This window comes from Bactrocera latifrons, unplaced genomic scaffold (assembly GCF_001853355.1).
Source record: "Bactrocera latifrons isolate USDA-ARS-PBARC rearing strain unplaced genomic scaffold, ASM185335v1 scaffold_615, whole genome shotgun sequence".
In the NCBI taxonomy this organism is placed as follows: Eukaryota; Metazoa; Arthropoda; class Insecta; order Diptera; family Tephritidae; genus Bactrocera; species Bactrocera latifrons.
The window spans coordinates 4678-29413 of NW_017537285.1; the positions used below are offsets into that span (position 1 = coordinate 4678).

The 24736-nt window shown below is 35.6% G+C and overlaps 1 protein-coding gene across 2 annotated transcripts in view; it reads right to left on the minus strand.

The window, feature by feature from the left end:
* Positions 1–14217, minus strand: part of LOC108975128 (cap-specific mRNA (nucleoside-2'-O-)-methyltransferase 1-like) — a 15378-nt gene extending 1161 nt beyond the window's left edge. Inside the window, exons 1-2 of one of the 2 annotated variants that reach the window (XM_018943429.1) lie at positions 13479–14217; positions 3600–8006 (exon numbers count right to left, since the gene is read on the minus strand). In XM_018943429.1, the coding sequence (XP_018798974.1) occupies positions 7465–8006; positions 13479–14124 (1188 nt within the window). In that variant the 5' untranslated portion in view covers positions 14125–14217 and the 3' untranslated portion in view covers positions 3600–7464. Of the gene's footprint in view, positions 1–3599; positions 8007–13478 lie in introns of those variants that run through there. The other variant, XM_018943430.1, reaches the window with a different exon arrangement.
* Between the last annotated feature and the right edge of the window lie 10519 nt (positions 14218–24736).

The following is a 24736-nucleotide window of genomic DNA, read 5'->3' on the forward strand; positions in this document are numbered from 1 at the left end:
AGCGACTTAATCAAAAATTATGCAGAAATGGGTGATTATTCAAAACTTATTTAATTGAATTATATAAAATTTTATAATTTACTTATTTACATTTGCTTTTTTCTCCAGGCGTAAATATGTCTTTAAAATTTAATTTTCTACATTCCCATTTAAGTTTTTTTCCGGCAAATCTCGGAGACGAAAGTGACGAGCACGGCGAAAGGTTTCACCAGCAAATGAAATTAATTGAGAATCGATACCAAGGTTTCTGGGACGTCGGCATGATGGGGGGACTACTGTTGGTTTCTCATAAGAGAAACCGATCCTAAACTAAATAAACGACAAAACAAAACACATAATCATTTCGACTATAATGTAAGAACATCAACTTAAGACAAAAATAACACATTGTTTTAATATATATTACTAATATATAAATAAATGAGTTTATAAAAACTAAAAACGACATGAAAATTGACTTTTTACTTAACAGAAACAGCGCATAGCTAGATATCCCACCCGTACTTTACACACCACGTACGCATATACGTATACATTGACTTTGCGCGACTTGGATATATTTATTTGATCATGTACAACTTTCCTATTTATCCAAGGATTTTGTTCGTTGGTAGCTTAGTTTTTTATAAAGAAACAGGACTTCATATAAAATAAAAAAACACTTAAAAAATATCTTTTGTTTTAAAATTTTTTCCTTGCCAAAGTTTATTTTTTTTTTTAATTTTTTTCTCAGAAATTATAAGGCCTATGGCAAAATGGAGTAGAGAATATTTTTCATTCACTTTTATTTTCTATAATTTGCAGTAAGATTGCTCAACTGGTCAGTGAGATATACATGATTAAATGAAGACACCTTTTTTTTGGTCGAATAACGGTAAATTGCAAATATCTCAAAACCGTATCCATAAAAAAAAATTTACTCGATTTTCGAAATCAGCGAGCCATTTCACATACAAATTGGATAGTGGCATCCGTGTAAGAAAAAACAAATTCAAATTTGTGATCCAGTGTAATTTGTACCAATCAAAAACACTTGCTCGCTATAAACAATTATCACCGATAGCCCTTCTGAAAGTTTCAGCATCCGAAATTTGATTTCGCACACAAAATTTGACGGATTTTTTTTGTTGAACAGTTTTACTCCTCGTAAAAACCGCCAAATACACTTTATCATCATCCAACCTAGAAAAAAATATTTCGACGATTGGGTTTTCGCGCGAAATTTAAATTAAAAAGTTTTACTATTTCTTGCCCATAGAACTACAATAAGACCATCTTCCAACACATATTCACATATACTCAAACCAAAAATTCGTGGCTACATGCAAATGTACAAATATATACAATATGGTGAGTTTGTAATAGCAATGATAATGAGTGAAGGTGAACATAGCAGTACAACAACGGCAAGGTATTTCTGCGAAGGAGCCAGGGATAGCTGTTGCCTGCCAGTTGCTAAGGAATGTGGGCATCAAAGAAACCCGAGATGCCCAATAACTTAAGAGAGTGCTACAGCGAATCTTACAACCCTCATAAAGGAGGGGGCATCGACATCTGCCTAACACAGGAGCCCTGGGTCAATGAAGACACCATAAAAGGGCTAAAGAGCAGCAACTATAACCTTTTTTACACACGGAACAAAAGTAAACCTAGGGCATGCATTCTTATCAATAGAAGTATAAATGCATTTCTTTGTCCTAATTACAGCACAGCAGATATCAGAGTGGTAAAGGTGGAACAGAAGGAAAATCCCTTTTTCTTAGTCTCGGCCTCCTTGGCCCATGACGAAGACATAACCCCGGTTAACCAGTATAACAACAAAATGCCTTGAAAAGAGAGGCAATAAGAGTATTAGTAATCCTTAGGAACTAGATTTAAAAGTAGAGAAGTTGGAAAAAATCTTAACCACAACTTTCAAAGTTCTGAAAAAGAGAAAGTTTCTTAATTGGTGGAACAGTGAACTCAAGAATTTGAGAACGCAACTAAGGAAAGCTTTCAATTAGAGTTTTGGAACCAAAATCTGGCCGCCATATAAAGATATTATGAAAAGTTACAAAAAAGCAGACAGGAAAGCTAAAAACGACTCATCGTCTTTTGCATGAATCTTTCTGCACACCGATAGAAAGTTGCAGAGAAACTGTAAGCAAAATGCTATCCAAAGATCATACGAATACTGCCTACATTAGGGCGGAGGGAAATGATTGGACCTCCTCGGCAAACCATACACCTTTAACGAGGGTTCAACCAGGACCACCGTTAAACACAGCTGATTACCGAAATCAAATAGTAGACAAAAGCAAAATCAAGTATGAAATAAATAGTTTTTTTAAATGGTGCAAAACTGTAGGTAGGTCCTAACGGGATTTTCCACATAATGCTGCAAAAGCTGGTAGAACCAATGGTTCAAAGGCTGGAAAATATATACAACGATAGCATTCAACTACCTTACATCCCAGAAAGTTGGAAAATAATTAAAGTTGTGTTCCTTCTAAAACCAGGCAGAAGAACCCACGAGAATGCCAAGGATTTTACACTTATAAGCCTTACTTCCTTTATGCTGAAGGTACTAGAAAGGCTAATAGACTTATATGTAAGAACAATAATGGCGGATAAGTTATCTAAGTCCCAACATGCGTACTACGTACATAAAGAGCCAATCAACTGAAACTGCCTTCACGAGTTGATAAGTGTAATTGAAGAATCACTACACCACAAAGAATGCACCATTTCTGCTTTTCCATATATAGAGGGCGCCTTCAATAACATGATGACACTGTGTGCAGATAGATACTACCGATGCTTGAGAATAGAAAGATTATAGCGTCGAACGGTGCTGCAACACAAACAAGTTATGTGAGTAGAGGGACACCTCAAGGAGGGCCTGTAGCGCTGAACGAAATACTACTACATCTAAACGGTGGAGGAGTGAAAGCAGTAGCATATGCAGACGATATAGTGTTGTTGATATCAGGCATGTTTCCTTCAACAGTCAGCGAGATTATGGAAAGAGCACTTCGAAGGTTAAACCTATGGGCCAAAAACAATGGACAAGGAGTTAACACTAACAAAACAGAACTGACGCTTTTCACAAGCAGAACCAAAACACCTCAGTTTCAACTTCCGATACTAAACGGTACAACACCCACACTATCCCCCACAGCTAAATACTTGAGGGTAGAGATTGACACCAAACTGTCCTGGAAAATAAATATAGAAAAAATAATAAATAAAGTATACATGGCCTACTATACTTGTAAGAGAATCGTCAGCAAGAATTGGGACCTCAAAGCAAGTATAATTATGTGGATGTATACGGCTGTCATAAGACCTATACTTACATATCGTCACCTGAAATGCAAAATAACGTAACAACATTTTCGGAAATTTACAGTGGCACGACTGAAACACGAAATAAAATGGAAGATGAGTGACATAAAATTGTAATATTGGTTAAAACTGTTTTATATCTAACCGCAGAACCAGAAAGTGTTGAACATATGTAATTTTATGTATGTAATTTGAAGTAGTGAAGCGTAATCAATAAGACACTCAATTTCGAATTTTTTGATTAAATGATATTTTGCATTTCAGGTGACGATATAGAGCTCTGGTATGGTGGCCAGCGCTAAACAAACAAAATTAAATGGAATACAAAGAGCAACATGTGCGGGTGTTACTGGTGCAATCAAGTCATGCCCGACTGACGCGCTCAATGTGGTCCTGCATCATGTACCCATCGACATTTTTATTCACAAAACAGCAGCTCTTGCAGCGATAATAAAAGAATTGGGCGGTTGGAATCAGTAGAACCACGGACATAGTGTAATCCTAAACAAGCTCGCCATTAACAAATCAGACTACATTCTCCCAAAGCTGGATTTCAATAGACATTTCCAGGTGAGAATACCATCTAGACGAGAATGGATAACAGGTTCAATAGGAGAGGAGGATACCATCTCAGTCGACGGGTCAAAAATGGACTGCGGAGTAGGCACTGGGGTATTCTCCGCTGATCTAGGCATATCTCTCTCTATACGTCTACCGAACTCGGCTAGCATCTTCCAAGCAGCAGTACTATTCATAGGACAAGCCTACGGAGCTCTATTAGAAAACCACGAGAATATACATACATAAAGCAACTATACATACGACAGGAAAAGAACCAACAACTTATTAAAAATGTCAAGAAAAGGTATCTACAGAGTAACAAGGGCACTGGCCATTTGGGGAACATGCGTCAAAAATGGGTATGCCCTACAACGACATCTGCCGAGGCTGCGGAGTAGCAGGGAACAAGGAAACAATTTTCCACTTTCTCTGTAAACGCCCATCTCTAACACAGATCCGACACAAAACACTTGGAATCCATGAGCACCAAATCTCGAATGCATATCGGACACAAGTAGTTTCATCGAACCTCAAAATGGTTTGAGAGAGAAGGTGAAACGTAAAAGCAGATACAGGAGGTTCTACGCATAGTGTGTCAAAATGGCACCGTGATATTTGGTATATCTTTGAACAAATTTGTAAACTGTGACATTTTTGTTAGTATAAAAATTCAGAACGTTCTTACATATGAGCGCTATTTTTGTTATTTAAAATAATCCCACTGGCCACAAATTTAGCGGGAACATTTCGAGAGATTTTTTTTATAGCAGAAACAGTGCATCGATGAACCTAATTCAGCAATTTTAGCTATGAAGCTATGAAGCCAGTGTTCATCGATGATATGATGAATCCAATCGAGGTCGTTGATCACTCTGAGACGAATTTCGTAGAGATCGCCCAAAATCAGTTTCTGTTCCGGAAACCATTGATGCTGTGGGCAAACAAAATATAAACAACTAAAGGCATTAGCACATAATTTCTCAATCGCTCTAAAAAAGAATTTTGCAGAATGGTTGAGAAAAATATTTCAAAAAACAAGTAAGGAAGGGCTAAGTTCGGATGCAACCTTACTCTTGCCACTTACAAGAATCAAAACCAGTGAAATAGCGCAAGGTGTAAAACGTCAACATGAGGATCGAAATCCAAGCAATTTTATATACACTCAGTCCTTTTTTACGCTATCTCTTTTTACGCTATTTCACTTTAACGCGGTTATTTTTGCAGCGCAAATTCCTTTTTTTACGCGAATGGTAGAGCATACCACTTAATGGATGCCAGAGTCTCGTAGATTCCATGAGGATGCGTTGTATTGCTGTTATCAAAAATCATGGCCATGCTACCAAGTACTAACATCTCGTATAGACGAAACTTGCAAAAATACTTCAGCATTAAAAAAAAATTTAATACTATTTTACTGCTCCCAACAATTTTCGTACATAAACACAATTAAAAAAAAAAAACTGGTGCGTGGAGTCTTATTTATATTCCAAGAAATGCATATCATTTTGTATGAAAGAAAACTAGAGAGAGGGAAAGGATAAAAATATGGTGGAGTGACCTACATTTTCTTAAATTCACATTTTATAAATTTATTATAAAGCAAAGTCCAAATCAATTATCATCTCTGGGTTCTGACGGATTGATATCTATAATATTTACAATTGAATTATGATAACTAAAATACCATATAAAATGTCTTACATCTATTTTATCTGTATTTCTCGCGAATACCTCATCAATAGTTCTTCCATTGATTATTTCTAATGAAAATTTCTCTCTAAGAAATGCCAGTAATGGTTCAGCTTTTGGCAATGAGAAATTTACATTGAAATGTCCCGCAAGGAGTACGCTACACTCTACTGGTTCTCCGATAATATCTGCAAGAGCTTGCAACCCTGCAGTTGACAGCGGTAATAAAGATTTACCGATGAACAATTTAATATCTCTAATCGATGAATTTGGTGGTAAAAGGCAATTAAATCAAATTTTTTTACTATTATGATTATCGCTAGGGTATATTTTGCATTCTACCGCACACAAATCGCCAATTCTTGTTGATGTTAATATTTTCACATCAGCATCACTCGTGTACGGAGCCTTTATATCTAAATGATGAGTGATAATATGACATTTATCTTGCTCATTGTGATAAATACCAACGCCTGAATTTCTTGTTTAATTTCGTCGAAATCTTACAACGAAATCAAAATTTGGTGTGGATGCAGGAGTCTCGTTGTCGTTCATAAATGTTTCTGATAACATCAAGATGTTTGACTGTTTAAACACTCTATGTGAGAAATCATCAACATGAGCGCGAAGACTTTGACAATAGAATGATACTATTGATGAACATTTTCTTGCGCTAAGAAACTCGAATAATTCTTTTTCTAAGGTGATAATCGGATTTTGACTAATTTTATCATTTCATCTCGGAGAGCGCGACATGTCCTGTCGTTGCTTCCAATGCCATGATAAAATTTTTTCTGTTTGTTCACTGAGATAATGTAAACTCCCTCAATGTCAACAGCTCTTGACAATGCGACATAAACTAACTAATAACTGTTGAGATTGAACCTTTTCATAATAGTAAACAATTTCATTGAAAGTTCCTCCTTGTGACTTGTGAATTGTCAATCCACAAGCTGGTGCGAGTGGAAAGTGGTTTCTCTTAGCTAATATACTCCTCTGTCTATTAAGATATATTGTTGCGTTTCGTTGGGCAATTGGCACGGCCAAATGATTGATATTTTTGCTAGCATGAATGATCGTGCTGTCATACGAGGTTTTACTCCAGTATTACCACAATTTGGAAATACTAGCCATACTCGAGTGACTTCTCCGTTGTCGTTTCTTTCTACGTGATCAGCACCTGCGATGTTGGCTGTTACGATGTGATTATGTGTTAAACGTTGTAGCAGCTGGTAGTGTTTCTTCTCAACGGCATTACGAGCGCTCTGTAATTGTTCATAATTTTCACCTGAGATGAAGTCTACAGCGGCGGATGTGATCCGATCTGGATGATTTGCCAAAATGAATTGATTATATTTGTCGACCGTGGCATTAGAATATGCCAGTCGAATCCCGTGAGGACATATATTGATTGGCTTCTTCTTCTGTCACAAATTTTGATTCTACTAACGCAAGTTCTTCATCATTCAACCCATCCCCATTTCTGATTTTCGTTAGAATGGTCGAGAAAACCACATTTGCTTGACGCATGACTAGTGTGAGTTCATGCAGTTTGACTGAACGCCAAGTTTGCGATCCAATATGTTTCGATTGTTTGAAAATTGGTGTAGCCAAATCCCCAAATAGTATCATGTCCAGTCCCCGAAAGGTGCATCTGAATTACCTGTTATAATTTTCAATGTCCTGTCGACTCTTTCCAGAAGCTCTGCTCGAACCATACTAACTTCATCAAATTTTTTCCCAGGTCCATAGGGACCTGTCAGAAATACTAACAATGGTTGAAGTTGTTTCGATGAAGGATTGTTGTTCGCATAAATTCACAAAATTATGCATTCGGCATTAAATTTTCTCTTCGCTTCGCAATTGCTTTGAGTCTGTTCACGGTTGCTAAGCGAAGATCATCGTTGATGTTTGAATTAGAGTCTGCGTACATTTCATCGAATGGAATTGGCTGAGTAACCGCTCCCATAACATCTTTACTGTCTTCTTGCATAATTCTTTCTCACGATACAACTGTTCGCATAATCTCATAGTTTCTTCAATGTTGATGTTTGACTCGAATTCCTTGCGACGCTCTAGAATAATATTCTCATTGTCTGCATAAATTTGAAGGAATTTTGACTCGGAAAGTAGTTCTGTCTCGTAGTGGAAGGGAATATGCAGCGTAACTATCTCTCTTTTGTACTCTTCGAATTGGGTTGGATGGAACAGCAGACGTTGAATCACTGAATGTACCTTCACATTTCTTTTTTTACGTGCTCGGTACTCTCTCTGATCTTCCGTACCTGTATTCCTCTTCCTCGATTGACCGCCAGCTATCATTTCCAATTCCTCCTTTTCCCGCTCTGCTTTCTTTCGTGCTCGGTATTCACGATAATATTGTGCTGTTTTCCCTCCTCTTGAAACACGGTCTGCACTGTCTTTTGCCGCTGTAAAATCAATTTAAAATCAAACCATTAAAATTTTTGTCAATCCAATTGATATTAGTTTCAAGAGGATTTAATCCACAAGGTGCATCTATTATAGATTGGACCTGGAATCCGCTGTGTTATGTGTATTATCACTGTCACTCATTTTATTGTTTGTTTAAATCACTATTCACTGTGTACTAATACTACAAATAGTACTTCTATATTATATAAAACACAAATTAATTATGGGAAACACTTTAATAACAAAATACGAAAATAAGAAAAAGAATTTTTGATACACAGGACTCTTGATGCACTCACGCATGGGCACTAATACTATTCTACGGAGCTGTTTCACGCTACGTGTATTGCCATAGCAGAGCATGCGCCTGGCGATACTTTACTCTCATTCTCTCTCTCTCGCACTCTATCTTTCTCTGTTGCTCTTCGCTGCACGCAATGCGCTATACTTTACTCCCATTCTCGCACTCTACCATTCTTTGCTACCCTTCTCCTTCCGAGTTGCCTTAATTCTTGAACGCTATTCCCCTTCCACTGAAGCGTTAAACGTTTAACGCAACCTTTTCCGCCTAAGAAGTTTCCCTTCAAACACATATCTTGCACATATTCAATTCAATGTATAGTAATAAATTTAGCCTACCCACTACTATTTTACTGCTCGCAGCTGTATATGTGCATTGTGATGTGAATGAACACAATGCTCCTGACAGACTGCAGCACCACGACAGTGAACTGAAAATGGCGTTGTGAATCCTACTACATGAACGTTTGTGAGAGGGCAGCAACATAACAATGGCCGGCATGTACACAAAACAACGCAGTTGTAGCAGCTGTCAAAATAGGTCTGTCCGTAAGAACGTGTGTATTTTAATATTTGACAGATGTAGGTTTGCAGTCTGTCGCGAGCATTGTGTTCAACACATCAAAAGCAACTTTGATGTCCATTAATACCATGCCTATAGCTTGGCCTTGTATAAGATGAACATTGTTATTAATTTCTAAAGCCAAATTTTTGGGTTGGCAGAGTTTCACTGTCTTCAACGAAAATTGTTAATTTTTTTTCAACCTTTTACAGTATTTTACTGATCAATGAGAGTAAACTAATGGGACGATAAGAGCATGGGGTTTCTGATGGTTTATCAAGCTTTTTTATTGCTATGATTTTAGCCTTTTTCGATGCTTTATATATACAAGATAATGTACCCCTTTTTGGGTAGAGGTTTCCGAAAATTATTGTTTTAATTTTTTCAGCAGAAGAATGGCTGTGTTAAGTGACTAAAAATAACACATTTTTCATGAGCTTTATTTTCTTCAACGTCGGAATGTATGCTCATTTCTTCTTTAAATATGAATCAAAAATCTTTTGTTTTGTTCCAAAAGGGGAAGACCTTTTCACAAGTAAATTTTTCCAGTTTTTAATGGGGAGTTTTAACATTTCGTTTTTTAATGTCTTCTTTTTCAGCTTATCAGAACTTGTTCAACGATTAATCTGTAACGCTGCCAGTATGATTTCTTAGTTGCAATAACTGTCGAATTTCTATTGATAGTAGCTTGGGTGAAGCCCTTAAGCACTTCTTGGGAATGCTATAATATCTCGCAGTTTATATGACTAAGTTAACGATAATACTGGCGCAATTGAATGCCGATTGCCGTTTTCAATAAGCATAGTGTTAGATGGAAGAAGCAAATTATACCGAATTTTTTTCTTATTTAAAATTACTACGCCTCAACCCCTTGAAGTGCCACGATCATTGCGATAACAAAAATATTCGCGATTATACATTTATGGCTTTATTTTTAACTAGAAATCGGTTAAAAAACATACATATAATGTACTGTTTCTTTAGTTCCAAATGACATTCGAACAGAATATAACGATGGAGATATCTAACTATAGAATTGATATGTTGTCTTAATATTTATATGTGACCTGGTCTACGGAAAGAGGGCTTAAGTGTCGAAAAATCAAATTTTCACGTTTTAGTTGATTCGGATGGAAGATGAGATTTTTAACAGCTGTTTCCCAGAAAACTAGTTTTCGCACGTTAGCTCCCTTTTCGTAGACTTGGAGTCATGAAAAGAGGCTTAATGACTGGTATCATGACCAAATATCTGACAGTTGAAACGCTGAGTTTTATTACAGTTTTCTTTAAATTTTTCACTTAAACATAATCAATGATAGAATAGGGTTTTTTTAATATAAGGATAAGTGGAGTATCTGCAGAAAACCAAGAGTGTAACAATATTGGTACAGTTATTTGCTTGCTCGAAAATACCCCATGTTTAATTGTACTGGGCTCTGAGTTGTCCAGCACAAAGCGTTGCTTTTTTGGTTTTCTTTTCTGATAGCATAAATGAAGAGCTCTATGGTTCAAAGTTTCATTTTTGGTACACAAGATCAAAGCTCATTTTGAAACTCAGTACAATTTCGAGCCAATAGATTATTTGTATTGAATTATATAAAATTTTTATTGTCTAGAGAAAGTAATAAGTTGGTGTTATAAAGTCATAAAACATTGCTGAAATCACTTCGAGTGTGAAAGCGAAGTTTAAGTAACCGAAACGGAACCGGATTTTTATGCGCCCAATCACTGAGTGATATATGTATGTATATCTGACAACGTTTGAGTTATATCTTTGAAAATGAGATATGATGAGATGGGATATTCAAGTGTATACATCCAAACTCCATTTCAGTCAGGTGTTATACGTACAATGGATGGAGCCATTTTAAGACTTGCTCAGGGCTTAAGACATACAAGGAGTGTACCACAAGTTACGTGACCCTATATTGACCTCCACGGTCTATAAAGACTCAAGTAGACAACATGACTTCCTTTCTGATCTGTTCCCACCCCAACTTTCATCCCGCTCCAATCCTCGTGCGAAAACCGTTCAGCAGTGTCAGATAGTCATACGACGGAATGGTACATCAGTCAAATGCAATTCTTGTACGGGCTATTCTTAACTTTCCAATTCGTTCCGGCATGACAATACGTGAGTGCAGTGTTTCGTATGTTGCCTCGTGCTACAGGAGTCTACGCCAGCCAACACAACAGTGCGACAACCGCCCCTGCGGATTCTACAGCTGCAACAACCATCACCTAGACGCCATTCCCTCACTTTCAGGATCACCCACGTGCACCCGCATCTTACAATTTAACTGTAACGGACTCCAAACCAAGATCGAGAAGATAGTTGCGTTTATGAACCGGGAAAGCGTATTGATAGCTGCGGTCCAAGAAACTCAGCTAAGCAGCGGCTCCTATATTCTGTGTTGCGCAGATTTCAACACTATACTTAAAGGTCACAAATATTATAATGGTGGAGGCCTGGCCTATTGCCATTGACAGTGGTGGTCTGATAAATAGAATAATCTGGCGATCTATGCTAACTCTCGCATCAGACCACACGTCCATAATTACCTCGATCGAGATATGCACTTCCCGATTTTATTTCTGTGGGAGACCCCACCTCAGTTAGCATTGGACTTTTCAGACGGTCACACACACTACTACAGGACATCGAAAAAAAACTACGCTCCCTCCAAGACTGAAGAAGTGGTCCATTAACCACATGAGCTGTCGTCAATCATCATCATTTGAAAGACAGCCTTTTCCAATAAGAGCGATATGATGTTTTTACAAAAAAAAAACAACAATTGTTAACGAAATTCAAAATTTTTTTATTTAATGTGAAGTAGAATCATTAAGTTCTGGATATAACATCCATCAAATTTCTTCCGTTCTTGAAATAAGTCGCTTGTGCAATGTGCTGTATTGGACAGTCTCTTTTTGGAAACAGATGCTGTCAATATCACCTTCAATTGCGGCCATAAAAAGTTGGTTATCATCCATCTATACCGCTCCCCATGGACGTATACCATCCCTATGACGTATTTTTACGAGTCTGACTCGTGGTACAATTTTTGTGCCTAACATGATTATCAAGAGTCAGGCTTGTGGTACAATTTCTCTGCCTAACATGATTATCACAAGTCAGGCTTGTGGGACTTAGAAGTGTAAGTGTAGAATTGAAATTTTCCCGTTATTTTCATCTAATAATGTAAACAAAAAACATTGTTGCAGTTGAGTGCATTATATACTGTGTTATTATCCATATTTTTTGTTACACATTAAAATTAAATCGTAGTATTTTTTTTTTTTGTAAATTTGTAAGACAAGTACGCGACAGTTCGTTAGCATCAAAACTGGCTTGTTTAGTGCAAGCAGTTGGGTGCCATTTTCTTTGCGCTAATTGATACGTCAAGGAGTTAACGGTACTTCAGCTTCAGTTCGAAAGAGGTACGGACCGATGATTCCATCAAACCAAAAAATCACACCAAACTGTCAATTGGCGGTGATCCAATAGCTTCAGTTCTTGAGTGAGAACGATTTTTTACGGATGCAAGCCCAAAGGTTTTCTTATCCGCCATTTTTTGGTTTGAGACAGGAATCGACAAATTGCGGTGTTCAACAACATTTGCTGAACGGCCGGCAGCAATATTTTCATTACTTCGATGTGTTCTTTGTATTATGGGCACTTGCATTATGTAAAAAATGAGAAAAAAATGAGTGCTATATACTGGCTATAATGTGAATGCAGAGAGCCTCCGAGCCATTATTGTTTTTTGTGGCCGAAGAGGTCGCTTTCTTTATATGGTCCAATTGCTGACAAAATAGGTCCTGATCGTCAATCCTAGGCTGGTTCCCGTTTACGCCGTCTCAGCACTATTTGTGCTTGACATTGTCACATTTTTCGTTACCTATCCTATTCATTGATCAAATTGACCGACCTTGTCCGACCCTTACCACCCAAACGGAGATTAGATAACCGTTAAAACAACAACAACAACCGACCTTGCCCTACTCAAGGAAGATTTGCAGTTGGAAATTCGAGCAGTAAGGTTTTTTCGTTAATTTTTGTAACAACGAAACAAGAAGGTTCCTTTTATATCTTGACTTATTTATAAAGTTCCGAAAGATTTTGTACAATGTTAACATCTGGTTAATTGAAACAGGCTTTCTTGACGTCGTGCTTTCCGTGATCTTTGCCATTAAAAATTATTTGAACTGAATCGATGGAAATTACGGGTTTACCATAAACTCTACCTATGTATATTTTTAGCTGCCAGTATTCTGTTGATCCATCTTTGACGAGCGCTTAAACAAGACTGAGTCAAGCAATCACATTTTTTTTCTTTTGTAGAAATCTTACTACAAAACGAGATAGATTTCTAAAGCCAGGAAAAATAATTAATTTTTTACTATACCTTATATTTGATTAAAAGCAATATCACAAAATGTGAAAAATATATCGAATATTTCTTAACACAAATAAATTATTAATAAATTGTTTTGATATAAATAGTGATGTAAGAAATACCTACAAAACTGAAGATTTTTTAACTAATTTTTGGTCTCATAATGAATACACATATCTATGACAATAATTACATTTTCAACTCACCAGCACATATATCGGCAAAATATAGAAGTTCGTTGTTTTGCAGCATTGATGATCCGTCCTTATATCTCGGATTTGTGAACATATAATCGCACATAGAATCAATATTCGCCATTTTAACAGCAGCTCTATTTAAAAATATGGAGCTACGTATAGTTTCAAATGGATTAGACCGTGATCGCGCTCTTCTTAATTCGCTGTCATTTAATTTGTCAAACTCAGATTTTGCTTTCAATACATTATTTAAAATGTCTGAATTACAGTATAAACATTCGTCATCAATCGTACGTTTAGGAGGACCTAAGGTTATATTATCTTTTAATTCATCCAATGTGATTTCGAGCGACGCATTATTTGTAATCCATGAATAATTTTCTGGGAGGTTTATTATCTCAGTAGTGTTGTCCCAAGATTCTAAAGATACTTGACATTCATCTTTTAGACCCAATCCCTTTCTGCCGTCCTGTTGAACTGCTATAATGGGTTCAAGACGACCCTGATTCTGCTTCCCGAGGCCTTTGTTTTTCTCATAACCCATCCTAGTCATCATAAGCAGGGCCTTATCAGAATAACTTTTAACCCATTCTGTTTTAATTTTTTTCGCCATTGGCTCGCCATTTTCTTCACAGAAATTATTTTCCCTTTCCATAACAGCAATTTACCCAAACAATTACTCCCAGTAGTGATCGATAAAATAAGCAAAATATTTAGTTGTTTAAATATAAATATCGATACCTGGTGAACTAAAATTTTCTTGCTTTATTCCTAAAAGTTGGCAATTACTATTGCTATCTAGCTCTCGAATGTACGTCAATATTTATGTCCAGATATTACGAGCATCTCTTCTCATCTTATCTCATAGGAAATGTGAGAACAATTGTTAAACAGGGGGCGGCCGATAGCCCATGATGCTAGTGCTGCGTATTTTCTTAGTTTGTATAATAATTGTATTATTATGTAAGCTTTTATAAAATAAAAAAAAAAAAAAATAAATTGTTAAACATCAAAACCACTTAAACTTTGAAAGTTGATTTAGTTTTGATATTTATTTATGATATTTAGTAAACGGTTTCCGCGATTATAGCCTAGTTAACAACACATTACCGGTCGTTTCTTCTTTTCGCAACGTAACTCCAATAAAAAATTCCAAGCGAAGCCAGGTCTTTTTCCACCAGATCCATACGTAGGACATGACCTAGCTAGCCCAGCCGCTGTCTCTTAATTCGCTGCACTATGTTAATGTCGTTATATAACTTGTACATCTCAGCACTCCATCGAATGCAATATTCGTGGCCAATGCGCAAAGGACCATAAATGTTCCGCAGAACCTTTCTCTGGAAAACCCTTAAAGTCGACTAATAAGATGTTGTCATCGTCCATGGCTACCATGTAACAGGATCTTCTTCTGCTGTCAAAAGGAGCTTTGAAATTGACGAAGAGGTGGTGCGTGTCGATTCTTTTTTTATGGGTCTTTTCCAATATCTGGCACATGGCTAATATCTGATCGGTTGTCGATTTTCCAGGTCTAAAGCCTCACCGATTAGGTCCAATCAGTTTGTTGACGGTGGGCTTTAATCTTTCACACAATACGCTCGATAGAACCTTGTATGCGATGTTGAGGAGGCTAATCCCATGGTAGTTGGCGCAGATTGTGGTCTCCTTTTTTGTGGATTGCCCATAGTACACTTAAATTCCAATCGTTGGGCATGCTTTCGTCGTTATTTCACAAATAAGCTGATGCATACTCCTTATCAGTTCTTCTGTTTGAGTAGCTCGGCCGGCAATCCACCGGCCCCCGCCGCTTTGTTGTTCTTCAGGCGGGTAATTGCTATTCGAACCTCTTCATGGTCGGGCAACGCCTCATCTCCGTCGTCCTCAATTGAATAATCGAGTTCGCCTTCTCGCAGCTTTATACTTTCATTTCCATTCAGCAGGCTGGAGAAATGTGCTCTGGTTTTGAAATCTTCTGTTAGTCGCCGTATCAAGATGTTAACGAGTTTTCTCAGAGAGCAGGAGTGCAAGTCGAATAAAAAATCGTTCGGCTTTCTGTTGTGATTGCAGTTTTTCGACATCGAGGCTTCCTTGTGTGCACAGAGGCGAGTGCGCATTGTGGCTGCTACATAATAGTGATCCGAGCCGATGTTACAACCTCAAAGTACTACAGATATCCATATTTCGGGAACCTTCGAAGGAGATCAGATTCAATCCATTTGGAGATGTTTGGAGTCTACATGTGTCGACTAGAAAATGAATAGAAATTTGATCACATCGAAAATATAATTCTATGGGTGATTCTTTACCGAAAATATCGGTAAATGTATAAGTTATATTATTGAAATTAATATAATAGTTCTGTCTAAAATGGATAAAATGGGGTAAGAGATTTTTTTATTACCTTAGTGAATTACCTTTGTTTATTTTAATACCAATATCTCCGATATAGAGCAAAATATAGTAATGAGGCTTTGTGACTCTGCGATCTATAAAATAGCTTTATAAGTAAGCAAATATGATTGTAATCCCTTTGCCTTCTAGGAGAATAAACAATCTTGAATTCTTATGCAACATTTTTTAATGGAAAGTTTTGCCTGATCCTATTTCTCCGGCTTTGATCATTGCAAATTTCGAGATTATAAAATGCTGGGTAACAGCTGAGTCGTTTTTTGTTATTTATTGTATTTTCTGTACAGCTTTGGAGGGTAACGCTGGTGTGAGAATGTTTACTAGAGGATTCAGATAACGCACATGTTAAATTCTAGCGAGTGAAGATTTTAGATTTCTTAAAGCGGCTATTAAAAATTCCGAAATCCCAATGTTTGGGATAAGATTGCAATAGTAGCTAATTAAAAATGGGGTTTTCATTGAAGCGCAGATTTCTCAAATTTCATTTGAATATTTGAAGATATGGTATGCATAAACTTTCTGATGACTTGTGACATTTAAGTTTAGTTATTTTCTTATCACACCTTATTATATTGCATTTTACATTCTTCTTCATAATTGAGTACGAAGAATAGGGTGAGATTAAATATCACACCGTTAAAAATTACCATTGCACCTTTCACTGGAGAAATATCCCAGCCTGACTTAAGGACCAGAAGCAGAGAACGTCTATCATAGAGAAGGTTCACGGCGCGGAGATCGTAAAAATATTTTTGGCTAACTCGGTCGAGATGAGCCAGTTTCACCACTGCCAGCTCGGCAGGAGAAATTTTTACATTTTCGTTTGAACAGAGCTAAGCGTGAAAAAAAAAAACTATATATTGCTCTAACAGACGTATGTTCGCTCTTTTGCTTATATTTTTATACGTTTATATGCAAACATACATATGTATGTATATACTCAAAAGAATTCGTTTTGTGCATATTTATGAATACAGATGCAATRKAATWCATTTCAATTAAGTTACTTTTTCAAACCAATATTCGTAGTTAATGTTAATTATTTATTKCATTTGATATATTCATACTTATGTGCACTGAAGTAATGAATGAACATACATATGTATATATGTAACAAACTATAATAATATATTAAATAAATTAAATATATTACAATAGTGATAAATGTACATAAATCGTATATTTTATCAATCAAAACTTATGTACGCTTTCGCGATTTCAAATCATATTATCAGTTATTAGTAATAGCAAGTTCGCGCTACTCATATGTACATACATTAATATGTGCATATGACATTGGCACAAATAACGCATACACAAACCTACATACTATGATACTATAAATAATCCCTACACAACATACATACTTATATGCGATCACATGTCGATATGTATGTATGTCACTCGCATAAACTACAAATATTGTTCTACAAAAACAACAAACGTCCTAAATAGCATCAGCAGCGTCACAAGTCAATATGGCAGATAAATAGTCGATGCTCAAATTTGTAGAAAAGTACAAAACAACAATATTTTCATTCATGAACGCAAGCGACTTTCAACAGGCAAACTTGCTTCWTTCATAAAAACAAACACCATGACATCTCCCCGAGCATGCCTTTGCCTACAAGCGTCTTTTCGCGACGATGGCAAAGTTAAGAATCATAAATTGAACAATTTCTGATATTTGTATGAGAAGGAAAAAGTGACAACCCCGCAAATATAAGTATTCAAATATATTAGAATAAAATTGACAACATAGATTATTTGTCTATTTGCAAGTTTAGAAATGTGCCAAAGAAAGTATTGAATATTCTTCCTCTGATTTATGTGTACAGTGAATCCCGTTTAAGTAGTACTCCGCTTAAATGAAAATCAAATTCCTCCCTCAACACTCTTAACAGCCTATATTATATGTATCTTGCTGCATCTCACGGTTCGTTTTTAGAAATATATAGAAATTATTGTTTTAAGTACCACTCGCTTAAGTATTCGCACTCGCTTATGTGCCATATTATATTCTTATTTTTAACCAACGACAAAAATCTGTATCTTAGATTCTTGCATATAACCGAGATTGACCGTATTTGTCATGAATGTAAAAAATATTTGTACGCGGCTTGCAAAAATCTGCGTCGATATGTATACAAGTTTACACACAAACATACATATATACGCYGGTTTGTTTGAGAAGCTGTACAGGGGCAAGGGAGCGGTGACAATCGGCGACCGTTCGTTTATATTTTTTCGCACAGCTCGGATTTTCTATCAACAATACAATATTTTGACGCATTGTCGCCACATTGACTCTTTGACAAAAAGTGAGCTTCGCCATTGGCTGACCGTGTGAACGGAGATTTCKYATGAAGCATTGAGTGTACATATTTACATATATATGTTGCATGTAGACAAATTTACAAACATTATGCGTATGGTCTGTCATATTTGTTTACATGCACACATATGTATGTATGTATATGAGCACATGTGCGACCGGAAAATGTATAAATTTAAAACTAATTACCTTAACTTAGATCAATTATTTGGATAATAATACAAACTTTACTCTATTATATATTTTTAATGATTTTATGGAATTATACTAAATATATGTTTTGATACCAAATATATACGGATAAAATGTATATAAATTAAGTGTCGGTTGCGCGTAGAAAATAAACGAATCTCGGGGCGTAAATTTCTTTACATTGGAATTAGCATTATTTTTCTCATTTAACACTGAAAATGCTCAATTCTGTTACTTTCGTGGTGAAACACGCTTATAATTTGTCTGTGGTGAAACTGGCTCATCTCTGCCGAGTACCCCTTCAAAAAGTTACGATATTTGAAACGTGAACCTTCTCTATGATAGACGTTCTCTGCCATAAGCATGTAGATCTTATACCATGATCGTAAAACCAATTATTACATATGAAGCAGTGGGAACCTTCAAGATGGAAGGACCATAATCCTTTTTCGTAGTAGGGCTTACATCTTAAAGGAGTTATTCAGGAACGAGGAAAAACATAAGTAATAAAAGATAGGTATCTTCTGCCCTGTGCCAGGAAAATACAACCATGTATGGTTTAAACAATAATTATAAATCTCTCCAGAAATAAATTTCCGCTATTCGTAGCTATGTATACTAAACACCAGGAATAAAGGGATGTTCAACTTATTTAAATGTGAGAGCGCCTCAAAATAAGAGTTTTCTATAACATTTTCCATTATGGCCAGATCGAACAAAATAAGAATTTTTGGGCATTTTAAATTAAAAGACCCAACATTTAGTACGAATAAAAATTACTATATAATGGTTATTTACTATATGGAGAAACTATTTAAATCTTTTTAAAGTATATTAGACCGACTTTTGACCTTTGAATATCAAATAAAAAGATTTAAGCTTGTTAGCCCTCAATCATTAGAGGTTTTTAATCATTTTCCATTGAAAATAATACTATGATGCTTCAAATTACAAAACGTTTCATCAAATACCTTTAAATTTCACAAATTTATTTAATTTTCATTGTTTTACATTTTTTATAAGTGGTCTTGAACGATGCAACAAATCCCTCCGTTTACATATTTTTTTGGTAAGATTTTAAACTGTCAATCGCTCGTTTCCAATTGATAAACGTCAAAACCTACTGATCTCCATTACCTGTCAAAGTTCAGTAGGTTTTGACGTTTAACAATTGCTCCATCACTTCCAGTGAGAGAGGAATTAAAAATCTCTTTATCTCTGCTAAACACTGCAGACTCAAGAGACACTTATTCACCATTATGTTAACGTATTAATTGAGGGTTGGGTGAGAGTAAGAGTGTGCTGTTTGTACGACTATTTGATAAATTAATACTCGATTGAATGATGTGGAAACGTTCATAAATTTCCACCGCATGGACCCCAACAGTTTCGATGAACTTCTTCACATATTGGGTGCCAGTATCAGGAACACACCGAATAAAAGTGAGGAAGAAATAACACAAGCAGAAAGATTAGCTTTAACGCTCAGGTAAACATACATATATATTTCCAAATGCATATGTACATACATACATAAATGATTATTTCTTAGATATCTATCAAGCGGCGATAGCATGAATTGGTGCATCCATAACATCCAATATTATAAGGGAGACTTGTGAGTTCATATGGAAAAAATTGCAATTCGTTTTTCCTGCTCCTTCAGAAGAGGTTTGGGCAAATGTCGCTGACGATTTTTTTTGAAGTGGGGGTTTCCCAATTGCCTAGGAGCAATAGACGGGAAACATGTTGTTGTGTAAACACATAAATATACCATAGATTATCTTTTTACATGCCTACCTGTTAGCATACTTACCTACCTATGTACATATATACATATTTACTTTACTCACTATTCATCGTTTCTCATTTTTTCTTAAAACTTTACCATTTACATCAATTCCAGAAATCCGATATTAACGCTTACCAATTTTCAGGCGTTTCCGAACCACAATTCGCTGACATACAACTATAAACATACGCATAGTATAATTTTAATGGCAGTGGCTGATGCCAATTACAAATTTATTATGGTGGACATAGGAGCATTGGGACATAACAGCGACGGCGGTGTATTTAAAAGTTGTAGGTTTGGGTACAAAATTTTGCATCATCCAGCAGATTTGAAAATTGGGGAGGGAAAACTGCTTCCCAACTCAAATGAAGTTGCTCCATTTGTTTTTCTAGCGGATGAGGCTTTTCCTTTGCGGAGAAACATTATGCGAAGAGTTGTTGAAAACGCATTTGGTATTATGGCCAGTCGCTTTCGGATATTCCGGAAACCAATTATAGCAAGCAAGCAAACCGCAAGAAATATTGCGAAGGCCACCGTTTGCCTGCATAATTGTCTTCGTGAAAAATCAGCACCGGATGATGTATGTGTACACCTACAAAGCATACAACGCGAAGAGCAACCCATTTTGCAAAGTTTTCTGCAACCAGTGATGTCTTCTCACAGTAACCATGCATCTCAAGATGCTATTGCAGTAAGGAGAATGTACACAAATTATTTCAAAAACTTGCCAGAAAATATATGAAAGTGCATTTGAATAAACACTTCCAAACTAAGTTAACTGTCTTTATTTTGGTGATTAGCAAATAAAATACAAATACAAATACAAATACAAAAATTACAAATAAATTTTTTGAGCTTGAAATATTTTTTGCATTATTTCAGATGTAAGCTCAGATTTGACATTCTCTGGTAATTTTTCCATTTCTGTTTGAAAATATAAATAGAAAGGATCCTGTGGCGCACTTAAAATACCTGATGCTAAGGTATTCAGTTTTTGCAAGGCTGTTTGCATTTCGGTGTCAAAAGTTCCATGTTTTGGCTTCTTGTTTTTAAATGTTGGGGTAGATGAAGATTCATCCATGGAGGAGCTTATGACTTCAGGATTTCCGGCCATTTCGTCAAAAAGTTCTTGCATGCCAGTGTAGTTTGTAGTTGTTGGTCTGTAAATATATTCATGAAATTTAATACCTGCGCGTTTCTTACACAATTTACTTTGGACTTGGTCATGAAACTAACAACAAAACTTACTCCTCATCTTCTACATATTTCCGTAAAAATTGCATTTCTGATAAAAAAAAAGTATCCATCTGCTTTTGTACTCGTCTCGCGCTTCCACTTGGGGCGTTACTGCTGGCAAGCGCGTTTTTAAATTTATTTCGGGTGCGTTTCCACAGCACTTGCACTTCATCCTCCACATAATAAAATTAATCAACACATACTTATTAAAGAACTATTTAGTAAATATAGTGCATCTTACTTGGCAATTCAAGTGCGTCCGCGATTTCACCCCAAGCTATTTGCTTAAGCTTATTATTTTTGTACTCTTTTTGGCTGAGATCATATAAGAAGGTGTACTTTCCTTTTGCACTTCTGAAAAAAGCTTTTTGAGCAACGCAAAATCTGAAAACGATTGACTTTAATTAAATGCTTAATAAATTGTAATAAATTTTAATTACTTTGTCCAGCCGGCGAAGACATTGCGAACTTTTGATGAAAGATGACAACAGCTGACAATGGTTTACATGGTTGCCTACATAAAAATTTGTAGTTTTTATTCCAAATCGTACATTCAATTTGGCTAAAAATTACAAAAACATGAGTAATGGCAGTCCTGATCATCAAGTTGTCCGGAAAGAAAATCAAAATCAAATTGATTCGAACAAAGAGAGTTCAACACATTTTGGTTACGCTCTCACTGAGACAAAGTGGGAAAAGAACGTGTAAAATTTCCAACAAAAGTTGTCCGGACAAGAACGATGAATCCGGCTTTAGCATAATTGTTCACGAGTAGGTTCTTTTCTCTTTTGAGTTTAACTAAAAAGTTCATTCCGTTTTTGAGGTAGCTTAGACCCTTACTGTTAAAATATTGCAAATCAAATTTTGAACTAAAACAAAGTTTCCGCCACATTTGTCATGATTTTAATTTTCATTCCCACATAATTTCTTTTAACGTATTTTTAAATCTTAGCTGTTGAAAATTTTGGTTCTGTTGCTGAGCAGTTCTCGATGCTTAAAAATCTTTTTTGCTTTTCAAGACATGAATAAAATAATAATATAAAAACAAAAAAAAAAACTATCAAAAGCTATCAAATTAATCGAGAGATTCTGTACTGTGATACCGTCATAAGTCTCTAAAATTGAGATTATAGAATACAAACATTTTTTGTCACTTGAGATGATTTTGCAATTCGCAAAAATCTCTCATTTGAAAACGAACAGGCTCTTACATTTCATAATTTAAAGAGTGAATGAAAATACATATGTCGATAACAAATATTAAATTTTCTATAACATAGTCAAAAGGCAAATACCAATAAAAATATATGTTGACTTTGTTTCAGAATATTTACGAAATTTATGTAAAATAGATTTATTTTTAGTTTTTTTCGTGTTTGAATTGCTTACAAAATATAAAAAACGACAATGGATTAATATCTATGATGATCTTTATTCAGTGTATTCAAAATAGCAAAGAATAGTTCTTTTTAGTTTTGTAATCTGCTATCAGGTCTCAAATTTGGAAATATATTTTGCGACTAAAGACTAAAGACTGTGTTGTGAAAAATAACTAGTCACAAATTGAGGCTTTACCTGAAAATTTCTCAAATAGTGACTAGAGACTGCTTACAGAATTGCGCTATAATTCGGCTGATCATACACAAAATTTTTGATGGCGTCAAGTACCGATCGGCGTAAACTGATTTGATGCAACACTATTAATCTATTATTCGGCAATCCCGATCCAGTAAATGATATTGCCGACTTTGGTTTAAATCAAATTCGTCTTCACGAATCAGACAGAGTACCAGTAAATGCTTAATAGCATTTTTAGTGCCACATTTCCCTTGGGCTTTGGAAATCTTTCCTTCAGGATCTTTCTCATCCAACCCACCAATGATAGTGCACTTCCAGCTCACATCACCAAACGATATTGCCGGCGGTAATCGAGGGTACAGCTTGCCTATTTCAATAGCGCATCTTTTAAACCACATAGCATATACAACGTACCTTGTCAGCCGGATGCTCGAAAGCCCTAGTAATAGTTATATGGGTCTTTGTCAAGTTTTCGTCCAATTATATCAATTGTAGGCAAAAAAATATACTCTTATACGTAATTTTTATTGAGATAACTCAAATATTGGCTGATATATCCAGTATAAAGTCACCTAGAAGTTCGAAAGTCTTTATATTAGGTATATAGGGGCTCAGGGAAGTATTGACTCGATTTAACCCATTTTTACAGAACTACTACTGTCAGGAAAGGATTCTGTCTGAATTTGAATTATATATTTCACACATTTACCGATATTTTCGGTCAAAAGGCAACTTTAGATACTGCAGTCCACATATTCGGTACCTTGTGCCTTGAACAGTTTTGGTCGGATTTGAACAATTTTTGGTCATAAATAGTGCAAAATTGTATCCTGTTTTATTATTTCGCTTATTTTCGAACTGTGCCATAGGAATATGAGATGAATACTACGTACTTAATTAATTATGTATTTATTGTGTATTTAGTAGTTTTGAACAAAACTGGAGCCCACTTTCGAATCTTCAAAAAATCGATTTTTTTTGTTTTGCTTAAATCTCTTTAAAATTAATTAAGAATATGTCCACAAAGTTTTAGATGGAAATTGGAAATATTTTCGAAGCTAGAAGGAAAATTGTGACTGCGCGACAAGTAGATATGTGAGCGATTGGGCAGAAAGCGAAAACTTTGAACAACATAAAGTACAATTTTTTTGGTCAAAAACAATTTTTTTTTAATTTTTTAAGAATTTGTAAAATTTTACACTTATTTTTTTGGAATTTTTTTAGTTTAGCTAGAAGATAAATTTAAAAAAAATATGAATCTCTTTGAATTTTTTGTTTTCGATAGAAATCGCGACCTGCATTTTGCTCCCCATTCGACAAATACACATGCGAGATGCATTGGGAAATTGCTTCCCAAAGGCAGAATATCAAAAATATCGTATCGAAAATATTTGTAAATGATGTTTAAATATATACCTATAAGTTATAAATTTCTCTTTAATCATTTATTTCTTTCCTTTCCAAAAAAATCCTAAAACAATTGATTTTTTGAGGCTTCTAAAGCAGACTCCCCCCTTAAACTCTGTAACAAGAGGCGGCAAGGGTATACATATGTGGACAAAAAGCAATATCCATCATGAGTGCTGCGTATTCTCAATAACAAGGTCGGAGGCATTATTTGAAATGGCAACAAATTTTCTTGACTGAGGAAGGAGTCAAACGATATTACGAAGGAGACCACCACAAATAGTAATACCAAACCGCCTTAAATATATTTGCGCG